This window comes from Sceloporus undulatus, chromosome 4 (assembly GCF_019175285.1).
Source record: "Sceloporus undulatus isolate JIND9_A2432 ecotype Alabama chromosome 4, SceUnd_v1.1, whole genome shotgun sequence".
NCBI lineage: Eukaryota > Metazoa > Chordata > Lepidosauria > Squamata > Phrynosomatidae > Sceloporus > Sceloporus undulatus.
Window position 1 is genome coordinate 66,321,203 of NC_056525.1, and position 24,131 is coordinate 66,345,333.

Genomic DNA, 24,131 nt, shown 5'->3' on the forward strand with positions numbered 1-24,131 from the left:
TAGATAGATAGATAGATAGATAGATAGATAGATAGATAGATAGATAGATAGATAGATAGATATCTCACAGGTTGAAAAGAGACCCCTGACAAAAACAAAATATAGTTTGTAAGATAAATTTACTCGCATTGCATTTTAAGATGAAAACAATTTTAAGCCATACCCATGCACTGTTTCCCTAATTCCAGCCGAATCCTGTAACACAGATCTCTCTTAACCCCTCAGTCTGTTGACTGATGGAAAATGGAAGAACTGATTGGTGTCATCTAGCATCTTATAATGTGTTTATTTAAGCTCTGCTTGTTTCTAGTTGCTTGTTTATGTATACCCAAAGACGGCAGTACCACATGTATTAATTATGCACAAAGAGTACTTTACTCTTAACGTATAAGTGCTTTTTAAATACTTCAGGTCCATCAAGTCTAGCTCCAATTCTTCTATACAGTCTGGATGTCAGAGGCCTAGCTCATTCACCTATAAATGCCTGGGGCCTGTAAATCCTGTCAGCAGTACTGTTTTGGATTGGCCCTGGGATTATAATGGTCCAAAACACACTGCAGAAACAATCCAGTTTGAGACTTCTTTAACTGCCCTGGGAATTGTAGTTTATCGTGGCACCAGAACAATCTGACAGTGAAGGCTAAATGCTCACAAAACTACAATTCCCAGAATTCCCTAGCATTGATCCAGGGCATCCATGTGACTCTTGGTGGCCGCTTAAAAACAGACAACAAACACATTTCAATTTTTGCCTTGGAGGAACAAGTCCTTTTGCAGCCACAAAAGAGGATGATATGCCTTTGGTGGTGGATAACCCAGTATGGGTTCTTCTTGCTTCTTTTCTTTATCATTATGCTTCCATCCACACTGCAGAAACAATCTGGTTGACACCACTTTAACTGCCATGGCTCAATGCTATGGGATTCTGGGCACTGTGGTTTGTTGTGGCACCAGAGCAAAGCCTCTCATGGCTTCAGCTGCGTACACAGTGCAGAAACAATGCAGTTTGACACCGCTTTAACTGTCATGGCGCAATGCTATGGGATTCTGGGATTTGTAGCTTGCGCGATATTTAGCTTTTTGTCAGAGAGCGCTGGTGCCACAACATACTACAAATCCCAAGATTAAATGGCATTGACCCATGGCAGTTAAAGTGGTGCCAAACCTGATTATTTCTGCAGCTTGAAGGCCAAGGTCCAAAACACACTGCACAAATAATCCAGTTAGAAACTGCTTTAACTGCCCTGGCAGCTAAAGAATCCCAGCAGTTGTAGTTTATTGTGGCACCAAAGCTCTCTGACAGAGAAAGCTAAATGTCTTAGAAACACTACAGCTCCCAGAATTCCCTAGTCTTGAGCCTGGGCAGTTAAAGCGGTCTCAAGCTGGATTCTTTCTTTCTTTAATTTAATATTATTTAAATTAATTTAATACAAAATTACAAGATTACAAGTCTTTTCTATAGTTCCCAGAATATATATAGATTATTTCTGCAGTATGCTTATTCAATATATATATATATATATATATATATATATATATATGGATTATTTCTGCAGTATGTTTATTTTGTGTGTGTGTGTGTGTGTGTGTTTCTGCGCGGTGTGTTTATTTAAGGAGGAAACAAGCCTTGACCTCCTCAAGATGGCGGCGGCGGCGCCTGGAAAAGAAGCGCCTTCGAAAGTTTACAAAATGGAGGCTTGGAGGCGGCGCCCCTACCAAGATGGCGGCGGCGGCCCTTCCTTCCTTCGGACGGAGGCGCCGCTTCCGGTTCCCTCCCTTCCCGCCCGCCGTTTGTTTCTCCTCCAGCCAAGATGGCGGCCGAGGACCTGTCAGACTCGCAGCTGCGGGCGGCGTTGCTGTCGCTGGGCTACCAGGCGGGCCCGATCACCGTCTCCACCCGCGCCCTCTACGTCAAGAAGCTCATCTCGCTGAGGGAGGAGATGGCCGAGGCGCTGAGGAGGAGCGAGAGCAGCTCCAGTAGCGAGGAGGAGGAGGAGGAGGAGAGGGGCGCCCCGCAGCCTCGGAGCCGCCGAGGGCCGGCCGTCACCATCTACTTGACGACGGAGAGGGGAAGGCTGAGGCGAGAAGGGGCGCCCAGTTCCAGCAGCATCTCCTGGGCCCCGAGCATCAGAGGGGCCTCGCCTTCCTCCTCTCCATCCTCCTCCTTCTCCTACCCGAGCGACGTTAGGCTCTCCTCCTCCTCCTCCAGCCCTCTTTGGGAGCCAGAAAGAGCTGCAGCAGGAGTGGGGCTGGGCTCCTCCTCTTCCAGATGGTGGGAGAGAACAGGCCCAAGCCTCAGCTCAGCAGGCCCTTCCTGGGAACCAGAGACAAGGAGAGAGAGCAGCCCTGGTTTCAACACCGTCAATAGGACCCCTGGCAGCACCTCTTTGCCAGGGACCTCTGGCAGGACCTCGTTGCCAGGGACCCCTGGCAGCACCTCTTACCCAGGCTCCCTGGGGAGAGGCCAAGGAGGGCTGGGGGTGACCCACAGGTCCCCCTCGTCATGGAGGGCAGAGGAAAGGTTAGGGTCCAGCTCCAGAGCCCCAACGCCGCCGTGGAAGGCAGAAGCAGCTGGGTCCAGCCAAGGCTCCCGTTGGGATGGGACCCCGACCCGCCAGCCCCTCTTGAAAGCTCAGGTCCAGGCCCCAAGGAGGAAGGTGGGAGGGCTGGAGTTTTATCTCTCTTGGTTCCTGTGGCTGGCCACCTTGGGGCTCTTGGTCATCTTCCTCGGCATCCTTTGGGTCAAGATGGCGGGACCTGCTCAGCTGGAAGGGCCTGAGGAGAGCTGTACGTGTTTGTGCCCTATATATCATTCCTCCGGAGGAGATAGTTTTGTTTCTTTTCTTTTTCTTGCTTCATAATAATAATAATAATACAGTATATTTATCTCTCCCTGAAGATCGAGGCGGGATGACAGCAGAAATAAAGTTACAATAAGACAATAAAAGTTTATAGGTTTTTGTGGGTTTTCCAGGCTATGTGGCCACGTTCTAGATGGCATCTTCAGATGCCAGCCACAGATGCTGGCGAAACGTCAGGAAGAAACTCTTCTGGAACGTGGCCATATAGCCTGGAAAACCCACAAAAATCTATGAATTCCGGCCGTGAAAGCCTTTGACTTCACAATAAAAGTTTACATCAAACAGCCGCCCCCCAAGAAAAAACAAACCCTCCCACCTTTAAAATACTAAAAATTCACATTAAAATTTCCAACAAAAACACAATCTCAAATAAGCAAATGGAGTGGGCCTTTAGAGCGGATGGGGCTATCCTTCAGGAGGTCAAGTTGGGAAGAGATCCATCTTGACAGCCTTTTTGAAGGTTCCACCTCAACATTAGGAGGAACTTCCTGACAGTAAGGGCTGTTCAATAGTGGAACAAACTCCCTCGGAGTGCAGTGGAGTCCCCTTCCTTGGAGGTCTTTAAACAGGCTGGATGGCCATCTGTCGGGGATGCTTTGATAAGAGAGTTCCTGCATGGCAGGGGGTTGGACTGGATAGCCCTTGCGGTCTCTTCCAACTCTATGATTCTATAATTCTGTCTCTTCCGGAAGGCCATTCCACAGTTTAGGCGCAGCAGAAGAAAACGACCCCATTTTGTCAGTCTTTCCTCTGATATGTGAAGTCAAAGGCTTTAATGGCCGGCATCCATGGGAGGTAGTTCGAGCTATTATGAGGCTGTGTTCTAGAAGAGTCTATTCCTGATGTTTCACCAGGAGCTGTGGCTGGCATCTTAATACTACTAATAAAAATTATGTATATCCCACCTCTCCCTGCGGATCGAGGTGGGCTACAACAGCACAAATACATCAATAAAATACATAATAATACATAAGCAATACTACACAACCCCCTATTTCCCTACCTTAAAACAAAAAATAGCAACATTATAAAATACAGATTAAAAATTAGTTAAAATAGACTTAATTGAAGCGAGACATCTTGGGGCAGACATTCTCTTCAGAGAATGGTGGCATGGAAGAGTGGTGTGTGTATATACTGTGTGACCCTTGGTAAGGTTCCTAAGGTAGGACCCCAAGGGGCACTCGATAGATAGATAGATAGATAGATAGATAGATAGATATATTCCGCACACCCCCATGCCACCATTCTCTGAAGATGCCAGCCACAGCTGCTGGCAAAACCTCAGGAATAAACTCTTCTTGGACACTCTCACAGCCCAAAAAACCCACAAAAAAACCTTTCCTCTGATAGCCTGATCATAGTTCTCTTAGTCCAGTCCCACCTCCCCACCCTCCACACTTTCCCCCTCACATTGTTTACAGAAGCACAGGTCCAAAACACACTGCAGAAACAACCCAATTTGAGACCGCTTTAATTGCCCCTGGCTTGGTGCTAGGGAATTCTGGGAACTGTAGTTTTGTGAGACATTTAGCCTTCTCTCTCAGATATACTACATTTCCCAGGATTCCCTAGCACAGCCAGGGCAATTAAAGTGGTCTCAAACTGGATTGTTTCTGCATTGTGGTTTGGACCACAGTTTGTAGATTGTTTTTACTTTTCAAATCCTTCAATTATAGGATAAGGATCTCTTCAGATCACATTATAGTCTGGCTTGTGCTGTGTGCCTTCAAGTTGTTTCTAACTTATGACAACCCTCGAATCTGTTATGGGGTTTTCTTGGCCAGATTTGTTCAGAGGAGGTCTGCCTTTGCCTTCCCTGGAGGCTGTGAGTGTGTGACTTGCTCAGGGTCACCTAGTGGGTTTCATGGCAGAACAGGAATCAAATCCTGGTTTCCATAGTCGCAGTCCAGTGCTCAAACCACTTTGCCACGCTGGTGCTCTCTCTTATTTAATTCCCTGGCACATTTTCTAAGGGTATATTGGGATACTTAGATGTCTTTTATGTAGATGTTTTGAAACATGCCTCTGTAAAAACAATTGAGTTATTCTGCTCTGTTATACCCTGAAATTGTCTGGTTCCAGAAAGGCAAGTGAGAAGAAGAAAGTGGGACATGGATACTTCTGTTAGTACTTAATGGATGTTTACTCCACGGTTATGGGCCACTACTCCAAAGTCATAGTAGTAATTCAGCCACTAGGAATTCTTCTGCAATTGACATACTCAGTCTTCTTGGCCATATTTTTGCAAAGCATTTATACAAACTGGTTTTGCTGAACACAAGGAAATGCAAAGTTTGCCTCCATTTTAAAAATGGATCAGCATGGCAAAGAATATATGTTCTTTTGTCACAGTGTCTATCTTGATTGCTTTGATTTATTACGGCACATAGCCAGCATGAGTGTCTATCTTAAAATCAAGCAGTGCAGATACCCTTATTAATATTAGGATTCAACAAAAAGATATATACACCCTTTTATCAATGTGACATACCTGTTATATCTCTATAACCACAAAACACAGACAATTAAACAACAAAACACTGAGACAAGATTTGTCTGTTTTGACATAAAGTGCTACATGAGCTTAAGTTGCATTTTTTGCCTATACCTTATCTCAGGTAGTTTGTTAAGTTGTTGTTGTTAACTGCCCTTGAGTTAACCTCAACTCATGGTGACCCTGTGGAAGAGACATCTCCAAGACCCCCTGTTCTCCACTGCTCTGTTTATGCCCTGCAAATGCATACGCATGACCTTCCTAATTGCAAGTCTATCCATCTACTGTGTGGTCTCCCTCACTTTTACCTTCAGACTTTCCTATCATTATTGTTTTTTCTAAGGAGTCATGCCTTCTCATGATGTGGTCTGGCCAAAGTACAACACTCTCAGTTTGATCATCTTGGCCTCCAGGGAGAGTTCAGGCCTGCTCTGTTCAAGGGCCCATTTGTTTGTTTATTTTTTGGCTGTCCATGGTATTCTCATGTCATCACTCGGCACTCCATCTAAAATGAGTTGATTTTCTTTTATCCACTTTATTCACTGTCCAGCTCTCACAGCTGTACGTAGTTATGGGGAACAGATCTTATTTTGACTTACATGTGACACATTAGTTTTTACTCTTATTTAATGCCACGCCATGCTATGTATTTAATTTCCTTGTGATGAGACAATATCTACAGTTAGATGCTGGTTAAGACTTAGATTTTGTGCATACTGTACTTGGAAGTGAGCCCCATTAAACAAAATGAGATATTGCCGAGAAGTATAAATAGATTTTTAATGCAAGTTTTGCAGACTTGTATGTTTAAAAAAGAAATGTCATGTTTGTTGTAGCAAAACAAGGTAGGATCTAATAAACAATAAATCTGAAACATAGCTGTGTTAGTCTAGGATATCAGTATGCAAAGGGATCTTGTAGCACATTTGAAATTGTAAAAGAAACTGTAGCATAAGCTTTCATAGATTGCCAGTATCTGAGGAAGTGGACCTAGGCTTCATCCTCACTGCAGAAATAATCCAGGTTGAAACCACTTTAGCTACCATGCCTCAATGCTGTACAATTCTGGAAATTGTAGTTTTGTGAGACATTTAGCCTTCTCCATCAGAAAGCTCTGGTGCCACAACAAACTACAGTTCCCAGAATTCTACAGCATTGAGCCATGGCAGTTAAAGTGATATCAAACTGGATCTTGTCAGTGATATGTAATGACAGGTAACTAATTGTTGTTTCATTTACAGTTAAGATACTATCTGTGGACTGTGGGCAGAGTACAGATAGTGTAAGTATGAATGTTTTAGCATGTTAAACTGTGTTCTTAAAAATAAAATGTAATGGTTAAGTGTACAGATCAATTACTGTCAGTGTTGTTATAGAAGTGAGTCTCTGCTTTTCTCCAAAAGAAATTTACTAGTAATGATTTATTGATGTGAAATTAGTAGACTGCTTTTTATCAATTTAGTATGCATAATAATCATTCAGACCATGTAAGACTAAGCTGCTGAAAATCTGAATCCCTGCTTTTACAGACATTTTAGTTAGTCTGTTGTAACAAAAGTGAGATTGATTTATGACAAGGATTTCACCTGCAAAGCTACTTTTCAATAACAAGCTTAAATAAAGCTAGTAGCTTTTAATCTTTCTTGATGTGTGTATGCAGTTGTAACTTGTTCCATAATATGTAGCCAAAGAAGAAAACCCTTGATGCAGTATGTATAGTATTCTTAAAAGGATAGCGCCGTGATCTTGGTATTTCCTGCATCTAGTTTGAAATTACTGCTTGCTTATGTACATAGAATATTAAAAAAAAATAAAGTTTTAATAAAGACATTACAAGCAGTAATGTCTTTTTTTCATTCCACTGTTGGTGGTATCATGGAAAAATGAATAATCTATTGAATCCATTGCCTTCCTAACCATACAATAGGGACTATCTCTCCTATGCAACAAAGGTGAGTTCTTTTAGGTTGAGGCCATATTGTCTCAGGAGTAATCTTGACAGGTCACATACTGGCTGTCAGTGGGACTGAAGCCAATAGTAGATGGAATTAGATTCCCAAACAGGCAATCTTAACTTTCTCCCACTCTTAGGTATTCTCATCCTGGGAATGGGAGCAGATCATTGTTGAAGTGGGCTGAAGTGATCACTAGATCATGAAATAAGAGTGAGGCCCACCAGAAATCAAACTGAAGGCTGCAGGTTGTCCACTATTACCATATAATCTTAAAAAGCAGTTTAACTGCTTTAAAAGAATAGAAAAGGCTATGAGGAAGAATGGTCATATGAGTCCATTCTTTATTTCATTACCTTGAGAAGAGATCTTCTGTTTAATTATTTAATTTCTTTAAAGTGTCTTGATTTTTGAATTGAAGATCTACTGACTGATGTTTTCTCTTAACTTTTCAGTACTGTCAAGCAAAACAAGAAGAAATAATAATGACTATACTGTACGAGTTATATAACTACCTTGCAGATAAAGCTGGTGAGTTCTGAGGGGTTTTTTATACAGCTCATAAAGTGAGTATTCAGTAGAAATGGAATTTTCTACCATTAGGCTATTTTCAACTTTGAACTGATTTGATTAGAAGTAGATTTCTTGTTTCCCTTCAAATACTACTTAGAGGCTTATAAAATATTTTAGCCTCCCTACATCTGTGGTGCACTTTCATAAATCCTGTTATCTAGCAGGACAAATTATCTGTTTTGGGTTTACCTTTTCCCTATTGAGATGTTAGGATTGAAGACTTTCTAAACGATTTCACTAAACTGTTACAGCACGATTATTCCACTTTAACTACTGTGGTTGCCCCTTCGAATTCTGGGGATTGTAGTTTAGTGAAGCCTAAGAGCACTCTGGCTGAGAATTTTAACGGCCCTCTGTAAACTGCTAATCCCAGGATTCCACAGGAGGCAGCCAAAGCAGTTAAAGCAGAATAATAGCACTATAACACTGTAGTGTGGTACACTTCTTTTTTCTCCCTGTCTTTTCCCAACCCAGTACCCTAGTGGTCGCGAACCTATGGCACAAGTGCCAGAAGTGGCACTCAGAGCCCCCTCTGTGGGCACACATGCCATCACCTCAGCACAGAGTTCACCAGAGTTTGTTACTAGAAAGTTAGAGGGACATGGCACTTTGCGATATATGAGTGGTTTTTTGGTTGCAGTTTGGGCACTCAGGCGGGTTACAGACCGCCATAAGGGACATCCTTAGGATGTCCCATTTTGAAAAAGGGGCGTCTCTTCCAGATGCCCCTACTCCTATTACGGACAGAGTCCGTAACAAATGGCGGTGGCCTTTCCACACAGCCGCCACCATATTGACGTAGCAGACGCTGTGCGTCCGCACGTTGCACCCCGCAAGTGACGCCGCGAGTGCACGACTAGCGCCTCGCGACGTCTTTTCCGGGGCCCAGGAAGGAGCGCGATTTCCGTGCTCCTTCCTCGGAGCATCCGGGAGCCACGCAGTTTGGACGCTGCGGATCCCAGACGCTGCAAGCGGCGGCTGCGGGAGACCACCGCATTTCGGCAGTCTGTAACCCGCCTCAGTCTCTAAAACGTTCCCCATCACTGCAGTAGCCCATGTCCAAAATACAGACACAAAAAATTTCAAAGCCTTCTTATCACTTCCATGAATGCAGATGCTATAACAGAACCTGTCATTCAAGTTGTGGCCAAAACAAGCTAAAAACTTCCATAATATTAGTGTATTTACCAGTGAAAATGTAGTATTAATCTTATTTATTTATGTTAAACATATTTTACATCATTTTTCATTTTAAGAGTCACAAATATTAAACTTTATAATAAAACCAGTCACTAAAAATATTTTTTCAAATAACAGTAATTAAAAAACAAAAGTCAACTGGTAACACTAACAATCAGAAATATAGTCTAAAAATGGCTGAACAAAGAGATTAGTTGATGCCAGTAATACACAACTCCAAGAGCCTGTTTCTCATTGCAGACATAATGCCATGTACTGGGATGACACCAGAGAAAAACAGGGCTTGAGCATACAAGCAGGATAGTATGGGCCAAGACCATGCTATCTGGCTCCTGGTTTTGACCTGGAACAGTCCCAGGTTGGTGCAGTGACAAGAAGGTTTTTACATGCCCACCTGTCACTACACTGCAGAACCATTGGCACTGCACATCCCTTCTCCCTCTGCCATTGTGTCTTCTCTGAAGATCCCCCTTGCGGCCTGTAAGGGAGTAAATCGTGTACCTGGCTACACCCACATGGCCAAGAACTGCCGTCCAATGCCACAGGCTGTGACAGGATTTTTCAGAAACGACATGATGGTGGAGGCAGGTAAGGAGCGTGCAGGGCATGCCAGTCACAGCAGTGTACCCGCATGTTTTGCCCCAGGCTAAGGCCCCTTTGGACTGGGGTTGGGTTGGAACCACCAGATCAGCATGTGGACTGAGCAGTCCTGGCCTGGGACTAATAGAAAAATGGGCCTTTTGAGGTGTACACACAGTCTCACACTGAAGGAACTAGATATCAGTGTGTGACTTCTCGCAATGCTGATGATGAACTTTTCCTGCAAAATCCATGGTTCCCAGTTTCTAGTAAGTTCACCTTCTTCATTTTTTCACTGTACATGAGTTCATATATGTGAAGCTTTGCCTAGATTGTTTTTCCTGATCATTGTAATGCATATGCTCCCTTTCTTCAAGACTGGTCTGAAACATATCACACTTTTCAGTCTCCTGTTCATCCCAGTTTGCATTGCAAAACTAAACTGTATCTTACTGTGATGACTTTATAGCGGGGGGATCTCGTGAAAACGTGTGTGTGTGTGTTTGTGTGTATGATTGTATGTATGTATGTATTTTACAGGAGCTATACACATTGCAGGTTGGTAGCTGAGGGTTCAGAAAAATGAAGTTCCCTTCATTTTTTCCACTTCAGCTACTTGCACTACTGTAGAATTAAACTGCTTTTCTGTTTAAATTTTAAACTTAAAATTGGATTAGCCTGTTCAGCATGTGATGGTAGCATCAAAGCCACCTTGCCAGTTTTAAGAACTAACAGGTGAGCTAGATTTTTTTTAAAGTGATTATGTTAAGCGTTTATGTGCTTCTCTTTAGCTGGAAATGATCCCAAATTGGTTTCCAGATCCATAAAAATAGGGCAGCCTCTGCCCTCAAACTTACAATCCAGAAGGGAATGGGGAGGGAAAAATAAAATAAGGAACCTTGGTTTCTTTAGCATTAGACCATTGTTTTAGAACTATGCTTTGGTGTAAAGATAGTGTTCTTTATGAGAGGCAGAAAAAACGACAATCCTTTCTTGTTCTGTAGTACTTACTTAGAGAATGAATGTGATATTTAATTGCCTTATGCTAGCCTGTACACAGCAGCTACAGATTTTATTAAGTCATAAAACTAATTTGGGTGTATATTCTGTACAAGCATTTAGGCTAGTACTAAAAATGATTTAAAAGGGAACTTGGCTCAGTGTTTCCATATTATTTGGTAGGTTTCCTAATTGCCTAAAGTTGAGTTCTTTCTAAGTAGGTAACTCTATCTCGTTCCTTTTTTCCTAGGCAGTTTTGAGTGTGGAAACCCTGAGAATCTAGAAAGCAAATACATTCCAGTTGGTGAAGCAAAGGATTACATAGAAGTAAGTAAGGCTGGAACATGTTTCTGTTGTAGTGTATCCACTATTTATACCTTGAAAATTCCTTTTGTTTTTCTCCAACACCAATTCTGTTTGGGTTTTTCCATCTATTACTTGGCCCCAGGTTGTTTTTTTCTTGCTTTATTTTGAGAAGTCTAAATGACTGCTCAGATTCTTTAATTCGGTTTCCAGTTTCTTTTCTTTTTTTCTAAGACTGAATTTCCTGCATTTTACAGCTGCTGACATCTACATTTCTCCTTTCTACTCCCAAATCATTATAAAACACACTGATTTTGCTCTACATAGTACTTCTTTATACTAAAAGATTGCTAGGAATGCTATATTTGCTATTATGTTCTTTTTTTCTTCTTTTTTGAACCAGCTTGGTATAATGGTTGAATGTTGGACTAGAACAATGGTAAGCTAGGGTTCAAATCCCTGCTCAACCATGGAAACCAAGGACTGAGGAAAACAAGGACAAATTCTGCCAAGAAAATCCTGTGATAGCTTGAAGGCACACAACAACAAATTCTTTTTTGATGTGTGTTACAACATATATGATGACCATCAGATTATACTCAGTAGCTCTTCGATCTCTTCAGTATTAAACCATTTGCATTGATTTAAACATATTTTAAAAGATTTCTGAACTAGATATACAGTAGTTACAGTAGTAAGCTAAGCAGATCTGAAGAGGAGATTCTAGCAGTGTTGTATAACCTACCTAGAATTCTCTAGGCTAGGAAAGTGTAGCATTAATTAAAAAAACACTAAACTAATGGGGTGATGGGATGCATTTCCAGAAAAATCTGTCACAGATGAATGCAGTGTTTATATTTGTAGATATGCTTTCTTACAGAATGTGACTGGCTACTCTGCAGAAAAATTTATGGATGCTTTGCAGTGGTTACTGGACAATAACAAGAACTCAGGAATATGGTAAGCAAATTGGATTGCCCATTATCCCTAAAGATTCAGCACAGAAACTTACTCAGCATCCCATCAACAAAGGGTTGGGTTTTTAAAAATTAACTAAATCAAGCTTTCTCTGTGGAGGTTCCATCTTTTGGAAACAGCTAAGTGTTCTGTATAACCTGGTGCTCTGTGTTTGCTTAGAATAGCATTTGTTTTGTATCTGAACCCCAGCCTACAGAATTTGAGCCTTATAACACATTTCAGAATTGATAATACATTTCCCCTTGCAGACTGCTTGAGATTGCAAACACTGGATTGTCAAACATCTGGTAGATTACAGTTCTTGGTTGATGGTATATGTGGTTTGGTATTTCACGTTGTTCAGACTAGCCTTAGAAGAACACTTGGCTGTTGTACTGCAGTTCTTTACATCTTTAACAATTCTTTAACAAGAATCTCCTCTTCAGATCTGCTTAGCTTACTACTGTAACTACTGTGTGTTAGCTAAATATCAAGCTGTGAATCAAGAGCTCTCTGGATCACATATTGCATCTCTTTAAATAGAATACCCTACCTTCAGAATTATATCTGTACTATGGGAATAAAAACACCATCTTAATATACTGTGGTGGTGTTAGTGATTGCTGAAGTAGTGTATGTAAAGAGCTTTAAGCAGTCTGAAATATAAAAATGCCCAATTAATTAGTCTATTAAAGAAATCTAAACATGCATGTAATCAAAATCAGCTGATGAACCTATATTGCAGCAGCATCTTGTAAGAACCATTCCATCCAGAGTAAAAGAGACAGAAGCACCACTCCTAGAATGGAAACTAACACGTGTCATTTTTAAGTAGTTGAATTAAAAACAAATTCTATAAAACCCAATTAATCTGAAACACCTTTTTAGTTAGTTAAAAGAAAATAAATTATTAATCTGTTCGGTCAGTTATGCTAGAAATGTAATAATTCCTTTTAGTTATTGTTTTCAGTAGATGATCTATGGGAATCTGCCAGGAGTTGTATGAAAATAGTGGGATAAATATGTTAGTAATAACTGATGCATCCACACTACTGGCTAAACCTCTGTAATATGGATTGATTGGCTGTTATTCCTCAGCTTGTGATCTCATTAGATCATACAATGTAAGTAAGGCCTGGGCATGTAAGAATGAGGAAACCCCAAGTTTACTATCATCATCATCATCTCCTCTCTCTCTCTCTCTCTCACACACACACACACACTGGAAGAACCTTGTAGCAGGTCATACATGCTGTGAACTGTCATCAGCAGCTTCGAGTGATATTCTTCCTTGCACTACACATGTTCTGCTGGGCAGTGGCCAGGCTGGAAAGGCACTTTTGGGAGCTGCAGCACAATAATGATATTCTAAACTCTCATTGCATATTCAGAGGCTCCAGTTCACCTGGAATACTATGAGTGCACTTGTGCTCATAGTAATTGCGGTTATTTTACAGGGTGTTTTACACTCTTTGTAGTTGGAAAAATAAAATCAGTTGTTGGATGGGCTGAATGACATCTTCAGGGAGTACTTAACCTTCTAATTAGTATATATAAGGGTTTTACAGATTTCAGTTGGTTCTATATGAACCAGAATAAGCATTACATCTTCTTTTTTAAAGCAATATTCTAATTCTTGAAGTTTGTTTAATCAACAGTGGGTGAAAATCATTTCTGAAGATAAAACCTCATCCCATACAAACCCCTTAAGGTTTTGCTCGTCTCTTTGAAAAATCAAAGTCTTTCTGAGTACCTATTATATATTTATAAGGGCTTCCTTCCCTGTCTCATCCTAATATTCTAAATTACTTTCTTGAACTCTAAGAGCCACTCACTACAGGCAAGCCCATATAAATATATTCAAGTTCTCATGTATAGATGTGCTGTTTGAAAAACAATTATTTTGGTGACCAGGCAAGAATGGATAATAGCAATTGAAATGTATTCCTTTGCCATTATTTGACAGTCAAATAAATAAATAAAGAAATAGTTGTTTTTTTGTTTTTGGTTTTTTTAGATTGTAAGCCCGAGGGCAGGGATCCATCTAACTAAAAAGATTGCATGTACAGCGCTGTGTAAATTTACAGCGCTTCATAAATAAAGGTTAATAATAATAATAATAATAATAATATGCTGAAATTATACTGTACCCACCCATTTAATTGATTTGGTTTAATTAAAATTCTTTATTTGGGACTATAAATTTGAAATATTGCCTCCCAAAGGTACTGTTTAATTTCCTATAGACCTTAGAGGACTTATCGTCTTTCATGAAGCTTCTAGTCCTATCTGATTCAAAGTTACTTGCATATAACTTGTAGGCATATGCTTGCAACCTAGTTTTAAATCTGTTTAATTATCATAATTTCTAATGAAGCATCTTGCAAATTATTGCTCATAAAGTGAAAATTTCCCAAATTTGTTGGTGGGAGAAGCTATTAATACTTAAATGGTATCAGAACCCAGTGTTGCCAACAAGCCTCAAAGATATTCCCCGGAATGTTTTACCAAAATCCCCAGAATTCCCCAATATTTACCCGAAATATTCAGTCAAAATCCCTGGAAAGAGAGTAATTAAATTCCCTGGATTCTGGGGAATTCCCCAGAAATTGGCAACACTGTCAGAACCATCTACCTTCATAGCGCAGACAATCTTAGGTCACTTATTGCAAATTTTCATTAAGACTGAATCCTTCATAATAAAACTTGGAGACTCTTTTCCTGTTTATGTGGCCCTTTGTCAGTGATATTTGTGTACAAATGACTTAGCATGGCATTGCATTGTGTTCTGTTATGGAATACATTTGGGGTATTATTTTGAAGGTGATCTCACAGATGCTGTGTTGAGATGTTTTCATATAAATCAGCACATTTCAGTGCCTCAGTTCAGTAGTCCTTATCAGATTTCAGAAATAATGTCTTGTTATTGTTAACTCTGTAACTGCTTGTGGAATCATTTGACAAGCCTGAGGCTGTGAGCAACAGCCCCTAATCTCATTATCTAAAACTCTGCTGTAACCTAATGTTTCAGAAGGTGTTCTGTTTCTTCATTCTTTGTATGTGAAGACTCCACAGTGTTAAATATTGTTCCCTTGAGGACATGCTTAGAGTTGCTAGTGGGATGGAATTCACCACTTTCTAATTAAGATTTTCTTCACTGTTACAAGTCATAGCCTGGAAACACAAAATATTCTCCCCAGTTTTGTATTCACCATAATTAAGAGTTTCATCAACACTTGAGGAAATTGATCCTGTTCTGGCAGCTCAATATGAAACTCAATAAGAATGTGCAGTGCACTAAAAAGGTGCTGCAGGCTTTTCACCAAATGTTCTGTGAATTTTTTTGACATGGTTCTATTAAGAGCAGAGCAGAACCAAGCAAAATATCTGTGCTTTGCCGCTATGCTGCATATTTTAAGACATTTCACAGGGTTGAACTACAAGTAATCCAAGGCAGTGGATGAGAAGTTGGATGCTATATAACTTGAATGTTCGAGTTTATTTGAACTCAGCTGTGATGTATTAAGCAACAGAATTGTGAGGTATGAATTGTAACCCTGGTGTGACACCAGTTAGCTACCCAATTCTGATCATTGGGATTTCTTGATTCAAGACTGCTGTAAAGAAATTAAAAGTGGTAGACCTTTCTAATTTTGTAGATTTGCTATAGTGAACATCTCTGAATAAAGACTAGGTTCTCCCAGAGCAATATAATTGCTGTGCTACTTACTTCTGTTTGTTTTGTCAGTAGGCCTTTCAAGACATATTTCAGTGATTTTTGACATTCAGTTGCTGACTCCAGACTGTATTTGCATACTCTGATGTCATGCAAGTACAATTATTGTACTGTATGTACTCAAACAGCTTTGATGCATACCCTACCTGATTGCTCCCTCTCAGATTCTTCTCCATTATTGCCTTCTCATTCTTCCCTCTTAACTCGCTGGCACATCTCTTTTTCAGATATCCCAGTTCCATTTTCTGTATTGAAATCTCCCTTTCACTCTGTGTGCATCCCGAGTAACTGAAGAAAATCAAATCTACCTTACAGCCCCACTGTTAATTAAAGGGGGGTTACCTGTTATAATGTAAAGTCAAAGGCTTTCATGGCCAGCATTCATAGTTTTTTGTGGGTTTTTCGGGCTATGTGGCCATGTTCTAGCAGAGTTTCTTTCTGACGTTTTGCCAACATCTGTGGCTGGCATCTTCAGAGAATGCTTTGCCTGGAAAAATTGGGTGTATATATACTGTATGAGCCTGGGAATGCAGGAGTGATTTGCATGTGTATTGTTCTGTTCTGATGGCTGGCCTCAGCCTGGCAGGCTAATGCAAACGAGGATTAATATCTGCTAATTGGTGATCATTATCTGCTGGGAAAGCCCCTGACTCTGAATGGTTTCCGATTTGCATTTGCTGAGTCCTTATTTTGCTATTCCTCAGGACTGGTAGCCAAATTTTGTTCACTTTAAGGGTTTCTTCTTTCCAGTTGAAATTGTCCAGGTGTTTGTGGATTTCAGTGGCTTCCCTGTGCATCCTGACATGGTAGTGGACCGGGCTCTACAGGCCAATGATTATTCCAGCTCAGACATCAGAAGGGCTGCCAGGCCCAGGAAAACCCAAAGAAGTGAAGACAAGCAGCCACCCAAAGGGAAGGTATTTTTACCATACATCAAAGGAGTCACAGACAGAATAGGCAAAGTGGTGAGGAAGCACAACCTTCAAATGGTTTACAAACCGACGAAGAAAATCCAGCAAATGCTTCGCTCAGCCAAGGACCAGAGAGACCCTGTCACAGCTGCAGGAGTTTACCACATACCATGCAGCTGCGGACGAGTCTACATAGGGACCACCAAACGCAGTGTGCAAACAAGAATCAAGAAACACGAGAGACACTGCAGACTGGGCCAGCCAGAAAAATCAGCAGTAGCAGAACATGCCACAAACCATCCTGGGCATAAAATACTGTTTAAAAACACTGAAGTTCTGGACCATGCCAACCACTACCATGTCAGAATGCACAGAGAAGCCATTGAAATCCACAAACACCTGGACAATTTCAACCGGAAAGAAGAAACCCTTAAAGTGAACAAAATTTGGCTACCAATCCTGAGGAATAGCAAAATAAGGACCCAGCAAATGCAAATTGGAAACCATTCAGAGTCAGGGGCTTTCCCAGCAGATAATGATCACCAATTAGCAGACATTAATCCTCGTTTGCATTAGCCTGCCAGGCTGAGGCCAGCCATCAACACAGAACAATACACATGCAAATCACTCCTGCATTCTCAGGCTCACACAGTATATATACACCCAGTTTTTCCAGGCAAAGCATTCTCTGAAGATGCCAGCCACAGATGTTGGTGAAACGTCAGAAAGAAACTGCTAGAACATGGCCACATAGTCCGAAAAACCCACAATAAACCTGTTATTATGTTTTGGAAGGATAGGAGGGACTGGATTCATCCGACCTCCTATTTGCATAATCTTGTGCAGATTCATCTTACTTTACAGCATGAATTTTCTTCTTACAGTTTACATTTTAAAGATACATTTGGGGTTTAGGTAATCCCAGTTTTTTTCCCCTTTTCCCAAGATGTACCAAGCTTTAATTCAGGTGTAGTTACAGTACTTAAATTAATTTCCAACTGAGTTGACTGTTGTAATATGTTTCAAAGAACATGTACACACACCATCACTTACTCTCTGTGCAGTCACTGAAGGAGGGAATCTAATTTAAAAGTTTAATCTCCTACACACTGAGAGATGCAGACACACATACACACACAAACTATAGAGAAAGACTTCATTTTGCCAGGTAGTAATCCTACCATGCAGTCTTCCCAAAGCTGCATCTGTGTATTGGTGAGGAACCAGTACTGAAATGGTCTGCAAAAGCCAACAGGAAGAGCTCATATCTTTTCTAAACAATGTGATGGGAAAGTGAGCAGCCTTAAATAATTTATAATCCTGATTAATGTGGGCCCTCAAAATAGTTTGCACTTTTTGAATAGAGGATCTTTCTGCTTCTCTTTAGGTTACACAGTGATGAGCCTTCAGGACCAGTTACCTCTGCCAACCAAGTGGTTTCTCTTGAATCTGCCCGTCCCCGGATGAGCTTAGGTTGCCGCTTCTACCGGGCACTAAGCACAGCTATTACGAACCTGTTTATATTCTTTTGGAGTAAGTTTGTTTGTTTGTCAGCCAAGATCCCCAGTCTTCTACAGTATGACAATTAGCCTTGTGGCCTTAATAGACAGAAGCAGACTGGAGATTGGCTGCTGCATTGTGAGTGTTTGCCATTTCTTGAAAACCATCAAATGTACCACAAGTACACACAGTTTTTTTCTGGCATTTGGCCCAGTGCCTTCTGTCTCATCCTTCAAGGCATTGTTCACACCTTATTTTTGGACTTAACAGTTGCAGTATTCATTATAGCAGTTCTGGACTGCTATGTTACAAGAAGATATAAGTCAAGATGAGCAACTTATGGCCTTTAAATGCAGTTCCCGGCAAGCCCTCAATGTTAACTATGCTAGTTGGAGCTAGTCCAAGATCCCAGAAAGATCTGAATGGTGTACAGGTTGCCTACATGTAGCCAAAAGCATCTCTCTGAACCTACAGTGTAGAGGAGATTTCCTGTAGAGGATATACAGTTGCCCCTCCTTTTTCACGGACTTCAGATCCGTGACCCTCACTTGCAAGGAGCAAACAAAGGAGGTTAAAATGGGGCAACCACTCGTAGGCACACACACCCCACCCCGTACGAGCCTATGGGGCTTCATTATCTGTGCGTTTCCATTTTCGCCCGGGGGGGGGCGGTCTGGAACGGATCCCCCACAAAAACAGAGGGCTGACTATATATGTGCATAATATGAATAAAATTACCACCAAACTGCCATCGGCAGGCTAGTGTGCGGTAGTGGATGTGTTCCTGGATTTAGTTTTAGATTTAGGAAAAGAGACAAAGGGTTCAGATTTCCAATCAGACATGGTCTTTACAACTTTAGACAAGGCATTATAAATGAAATGCCAAAAGGAACACATCATATTTTCTGTCCTGAACTGCTTTGTTGAAATAATGTTTTACTATGTTCTGCCATGCTGGTACAAAATCTCTTACATATTTATATTAATAGCTCATTTTGCAAAAGGTTAGTACAGTTAATGAGAATTTAGGTGAATAATGAAACACAAAATTAACCATCTCTACTTCCAAAGATAGTTGGAACAAACTGGGGAAAAAATATTATAAATGGTCTTTAGATATGAGTCCCAGATGGAAAGTTCTTTAACTATCAAGAAACTCTCCTTTGCATAATATGGTTGTCCATAGATTGAGATTCTTAAGAAAATCTTCTGGTTGAAAAGGATTAAGGACTATAGTGGAACACAGAACATGCCTTACAAATCCCTTTTTGTTTTTGTTGTGTGCCCTTCAAGTCATTTCTGATTTATGGTGACCCTAAGGCGAACCTATCATGGGGTTTTCTTGGAAAGATTTATTCAGAGATTTACTATTGCCATCCTCTGAGGCTGAGAGCATGTGATTTGCCCAAGGTCACCTAGTAGGTTTCATGGCCAAGCCGAGAATCAAATCCTGGCCTCCTACTTGCAAGGTATTCACAAGATCTTATCTTTGTACTTTACCTCACAGGTTTAGCTTTCCTTTGGGGGATGCTGCTACTTCTCAAATATTACTGGCGGAAGAGAGAAGAAGAGGAGAGGGCCATGTATAAAATGGTGCAGAAAATCATAGGTAACGTTTAACTATTAATGAAAATGTAACGATAGTACCTTTAGTTTCATGTACTTTCATAACATCTTGCTTTGTTCTTTCAATAGCTGCCGTCCAGAGTCATTACAAAGAGTGGGAACAGAATTTGGAGCGGTATCCATATGTAGGTATCCTTCACATCAGAGACACACTTATCCCACCACAGGACAGGTGAGCCTTGTGTGTGTGTGTGTGTGTGTGTTGTTTGTTTTGCTTTAACCGGCTCCATTAAGAAATTCATAGTGTATATGTTGAGTAGGGACCAGCCCATTATCCTTGAAGCATTATAATGAAACATCTATTCCTTGTCATTTGCCACCATTATCAGGCATGCATAAGAACCATTTTACACTTAATGGCCCATTACAAACGGGCAGGAAAGTACCCGCGGAGCGCGTACTCGGGTTAGAAAGGGGCGGTGCTTCCGCACCCCCCAACCCTAGTGCGCGCTCTGCGCACACAAAATGGCGGCGGCCGTTCCACATGGCCGCCGCCATGAGGACGTCACGACCGCGCCACCTCTATACGGGGCGGCGCGGACATGATGTCCTCGCTCCGTGCCAGGGTGCTTAGTGCGCCCTTAGCGCGGAGCAGGAAGGAGCTCCGTTTCGGAGCTCCTTCCTGGTTTGGTCCGCTGGGCGCAGCCTTCACACGGTTGCGCCCAGCGGATCAAAGGAGAAAGGGGCCAAGCGGCCCCTTTCTCCTCCTCCCCGCCGCTGTGGGGTGTCCTTGGGGCTTCAAGCCCCAGGGACACCCCTTTCCAGGCTGCGGAGAAGGGGCCTTTTGCCGCTTCCCCGCAGCCTGAAAAACGGCGGATCGGGGCTTCAGCGGCTGCCGCTCTGGACACTGAGGCCCCGATACAGCGGGGAAAGGGGCGGGTGCAGCCCGCCCCAAACGGCCGGTCTGTAACCCGCCAATATATAGCTAATAACTCCCAAGAGTCCTATTCTTCATTTGTGCACCTCATCTTTCCTATTTTGTGCCACCTGTGCTGGTGACCTTTATAACATCCTTCAGAAGTGAATTTGATCAGTTGATCATTGGAGAGGAAACATTTTCTTTTTGTTTGGTCTCAATCCTATAGACAGTTTCCTTCCACATCTTGGAGTCCTATGTTTTATTTTACTTTATTTTGCAGTGGCATGTAATTTATGTTAACACAAAAATTGTGGAAGAATTTTTTTTACCTTTTCAGGCTTTCTAAACTTGACTAGTATAGAACTGGTACTAGTGGTTCTGTACTAAAGACATACCCTTTATTACTGTTCATATGCAAAGGCCATTATATACCCTAGTGACTAAGTCCCTCACTTACACAGTGTCGTTGTTTTTTTCTTTTCCTTAGATCATTTAGGTATTATCCCATACATAAATATTCAGCTTCAGTTACCTTGTTCCCTTTTCACTTTCCCAGGAAAAAAATGAAGCGAGTTTGGGACCGAGCAGTGGATTTCCTTGCATCCAACGAGTCACGGATTCAGACAGAATCACACAGAGTAGCAGGAGAGGACATGTTGGTGTGGCGTTGGACACAGCCTTCTTACCTATCTGATTCAGATCATTAGTGCTGAGACAAAGCCAAGCCAATGTGTCAACACAGTGCAGGGCAGTACACCCTTTTCTTGCTAGGGAATGTCCTGTTGACTTTACTCAGGTGCACTCCTGACACTACTGTCTAGATGTTCGAGAGATGGCATCACTCTGGAGCATATTCATTTTTATAAGGAATATAAACTCTGGTAAACAGATGCACATCAAGCCAAGTTTTCTGGCATGTCTTTGGCTTCCATAATGTAACTATTTAAAAAAGAGTTGTTCCTCGCCTAAATGAAAGATGCCATTGATAGTTTTGATGTGATGTTATGGAAGACTATATCTGACCTTCATTCAGAACTCCAATGCTAAAACTACTAAAAGATTTTTTTAACGAGGAATTGTTTATTACAGAAATGTTCCAGGGATATGAATAGGCAACAAATGTGTAAAGTATCTTTACTCTTCAGCAGGAATCTTATTTGTTTGTTTGTTTTTGTTTTTTACAGTACTGGCATACAAGGCAGTAAGTAGGACTGAGAAGGCCAGTTCATGTGCCTTCAGTAGCAAGTTTGGCAAAGTGGGAGGATCTGACAAAAAATTACAGGCCTTGTGCTTTTTTCCATTAAGCATTGGTAGGAACATGTTAGCTCAGTGAACATTACATATTTTTTGTGCAAACAGTGGAAAGCATACAGACATTCATGTGTTTAAAAATGTGATGAAAAGCAATGAGCATATTCTGCATCATGCACAACTAGAAAGCAATTCAGAATGCCTACTGTGTTTTAATACTTTAAAAAAAAGGTTTTAGAGATCCAGACCTGAGTCCTACTGGCAGTCCCAACTAGATTGTACATAAATTCCATTAAGTGTGACTTCAGTAGGATTCAGGCTGCAGTAATGGCAGTGTTCTGCAGCAATACCGTGACATATTTTGTGCACAATACCATCTTGGTTGCTTCACGTTCATGTCAGTTTGTTTTCAGAGACAGGAAACATATACCAAAATGCCATGTCATGCTTTGCTGTTTGCTTCATAAACTTCCAAACCCTTGCATGATGTCATGCAGTTCCATCACTGCTTCTAAACACAACACCTGTTCATAGTGAACATTGTCCTCTGTCCTGTGGATGTACCTGAAATACCTATGAATTCATTATATATGCATCTGTCTTGAGGCAAATTTGGTTGAGGTTTTTTGTTACCTTTTCTTACATGTTGCCTTTAAATCACCATATTAATTTATTTACAAGTGGTGATGGTCTAAACTTAAGGATTGTCTTTTTACTCCCCCTGCTGGCTCTGTTGAATAATGGAAGAATTGGAGTTTTTACTTTGCTGTCCTTCCTGGCAATCTCAGCAATACATAGCAATTCATTATATGCCTCCTGCTGGTTCATCAGCTGAAATCAGTGCAGAGAAAAGCAGTCTCCAAAAACAAAGCACCAGGAGGTGTTATTGGTTAAGTAGAATAAAATCTACATTCAGTTGAATTTTATCCTTACATGTTGCCATCTGTAGCATAGGTGGTATATTAGAAGAGAAGAAGAAATGTAACAGATGTTTCCATGACATTAGCCATCTTTTTACATGCATCCCTCTTACATGGTTAAAGAAGATAATCAAATGAAGGTAAATCCTTTTAGCATGTTCTTAATTTCTGCTGAAGTTTGCAAAAAAAAATTCCACGGTGCCTGCATTCTTAGGGCTTTAAAAACATTTTTTTACCATCTGTTTCTCAAGAGAAAATGCCAAACAATATTTTGTATGGTTAATTAAGCTGTTCATTTATTTTTATGTAGCTGGGCTGGTGCTATTTATTATACAGTTCGTCTGTGTACGTTTTATCTTGAAAAATAAAAAGATTTGTTACAAATGAGACCAGCTGATATTGGTAATTGATCCTGCACTCCTTACAAGGGCAAATTCAGGCAACTTAATTCTCTGGGTCTTTAATGCTGGAAGAATGTTGAGCATCTTCTGGTTATATTGAAGTGTATTGTATCAAAAGAGCAGCACTGGTTAAGCACAATAGTACTCATTAAAACTAAAGTCATAAGAATATTAAAAGACAATCCCCAGTATTTGAAAACAAATATAACAATATGTCATATTTCTCAAAGTTATGTTTATGGGCTGGTGCTATTTATTATACACTTTATCACAGAATCATAGAGTTGGAAAGGCCTCCCATAGGCCATCAAATCCTACCGCCTGGATCTCCAACTACAGCATCCCCAGCAGGTTGTTGTCCAGCCTCTTTTTGAAGATGTCCAAAGAAAGGCCCCACCACCCCTCTAGGTAATTGGTTCCATTCCTGAACCATCAAAAAGTTCTCTAATGTTCCATCAAAATCTACCCTTCTGTAACTTAAAACCATTAGACCTGGTACTGCCCTCTGGATCAGCAGAGAAGCACCCTGTTGACATCCTTTTAGAAATTTAAATTTATATTAATTAATTAATTAATTGCACTTATATCCTGGCTTTCTCCCAAAATATTTAGAGTGCAATCACCCGTCAGTCTTTTCTACACCGAGCTGAACATGTCCAATTCCCTCAACATTTCTTCATATATTTTGTTCTCCTTATCTCTTTTATCATCCCTGTTGCCCTTCTTTGAACCTGATCCAACTTATCTACAGCTGTCTTAAAATGATGCACCCAAAACTGAACACAGTACTCCAGATGAAGCCACTTCCCCTTGATTTTGCTATGCAGCCACATTGGTGTTTTTAGATATTTCCCTCTTTTTTCTTTCATTCCATGGGGTTATTTGTGATCATGCTTTCCAAGAACTCCAACCCATGCTGGGTTCCTTTTAGTATCTCTAGCCATGGGATGCCACCTAGTATTTTTCTGAGCTTGATAAAATCAGCTTTTCCGAAAACAAAGGTTCG

General features: G+C 41.0%; 1 protein-coding gene across 1 annotated transcript; it reads left to right on the top strand.

Annotated features, from left to right (window-relative positions):
• The first annotated feature begins 1,775 nt into the window (after positions 1 to 1,775).
• Positions 1,776 to 23,111, top strand: LEMD2 (LEM domain nuclear envelope protein 2). Its single transcript, XM_042464624.1, has 9 exons — positions 1,776 to 2,787; positions 6,600 to 6,640; positions 7,766 to 7,841; positions 10,912 to 10,988; positions 11,845 to 11,924; positions 17,956 to 18,101; positions 19,576 to 19,677; positions 19,764 to 19,866; positions 21,110 to 23,111. The coding sequence occupies exons 1-9, from the start codon at positions 1,812 to 1,814 to the stop codon at positions 21,258 to 21,260; spliced, it is 1,752 nt and encodes a 583-aa protein (XP_042320558.1). The 5' UTR covers positions 1,776 to 1,811; the 3' UTR covers positions 21,261 to 23,111.
• Positions 23,112 to 24,131: the final 1,020 nt, after the last annotated feature.

Bases quoted from the DNA above. Each gene is read 5' to 3' on its own strand.
- LEMD2 (XM_042464624.1), top strand. From the start codon at position 1,812: ATGGCGGCCGAGGACCTGTCAGACTCGCAGCTGCGGGCGGCGTTGCTG. The intron at 10,989-11,844 runs GTAAGTAAGGCT...GCTTTCTTACAG, and splicing joins AAGCAAAGGATTACATAGAA to AATGTGACTGGCTACTCTGC. The intron at 18,102-19,575 runs GTAAGTTTGTTT...TTTACCTCACAG, and splicing joins CCTGTTTATATTCTTTTGGA to GTTTAGCTTTCCTTTGGGGG.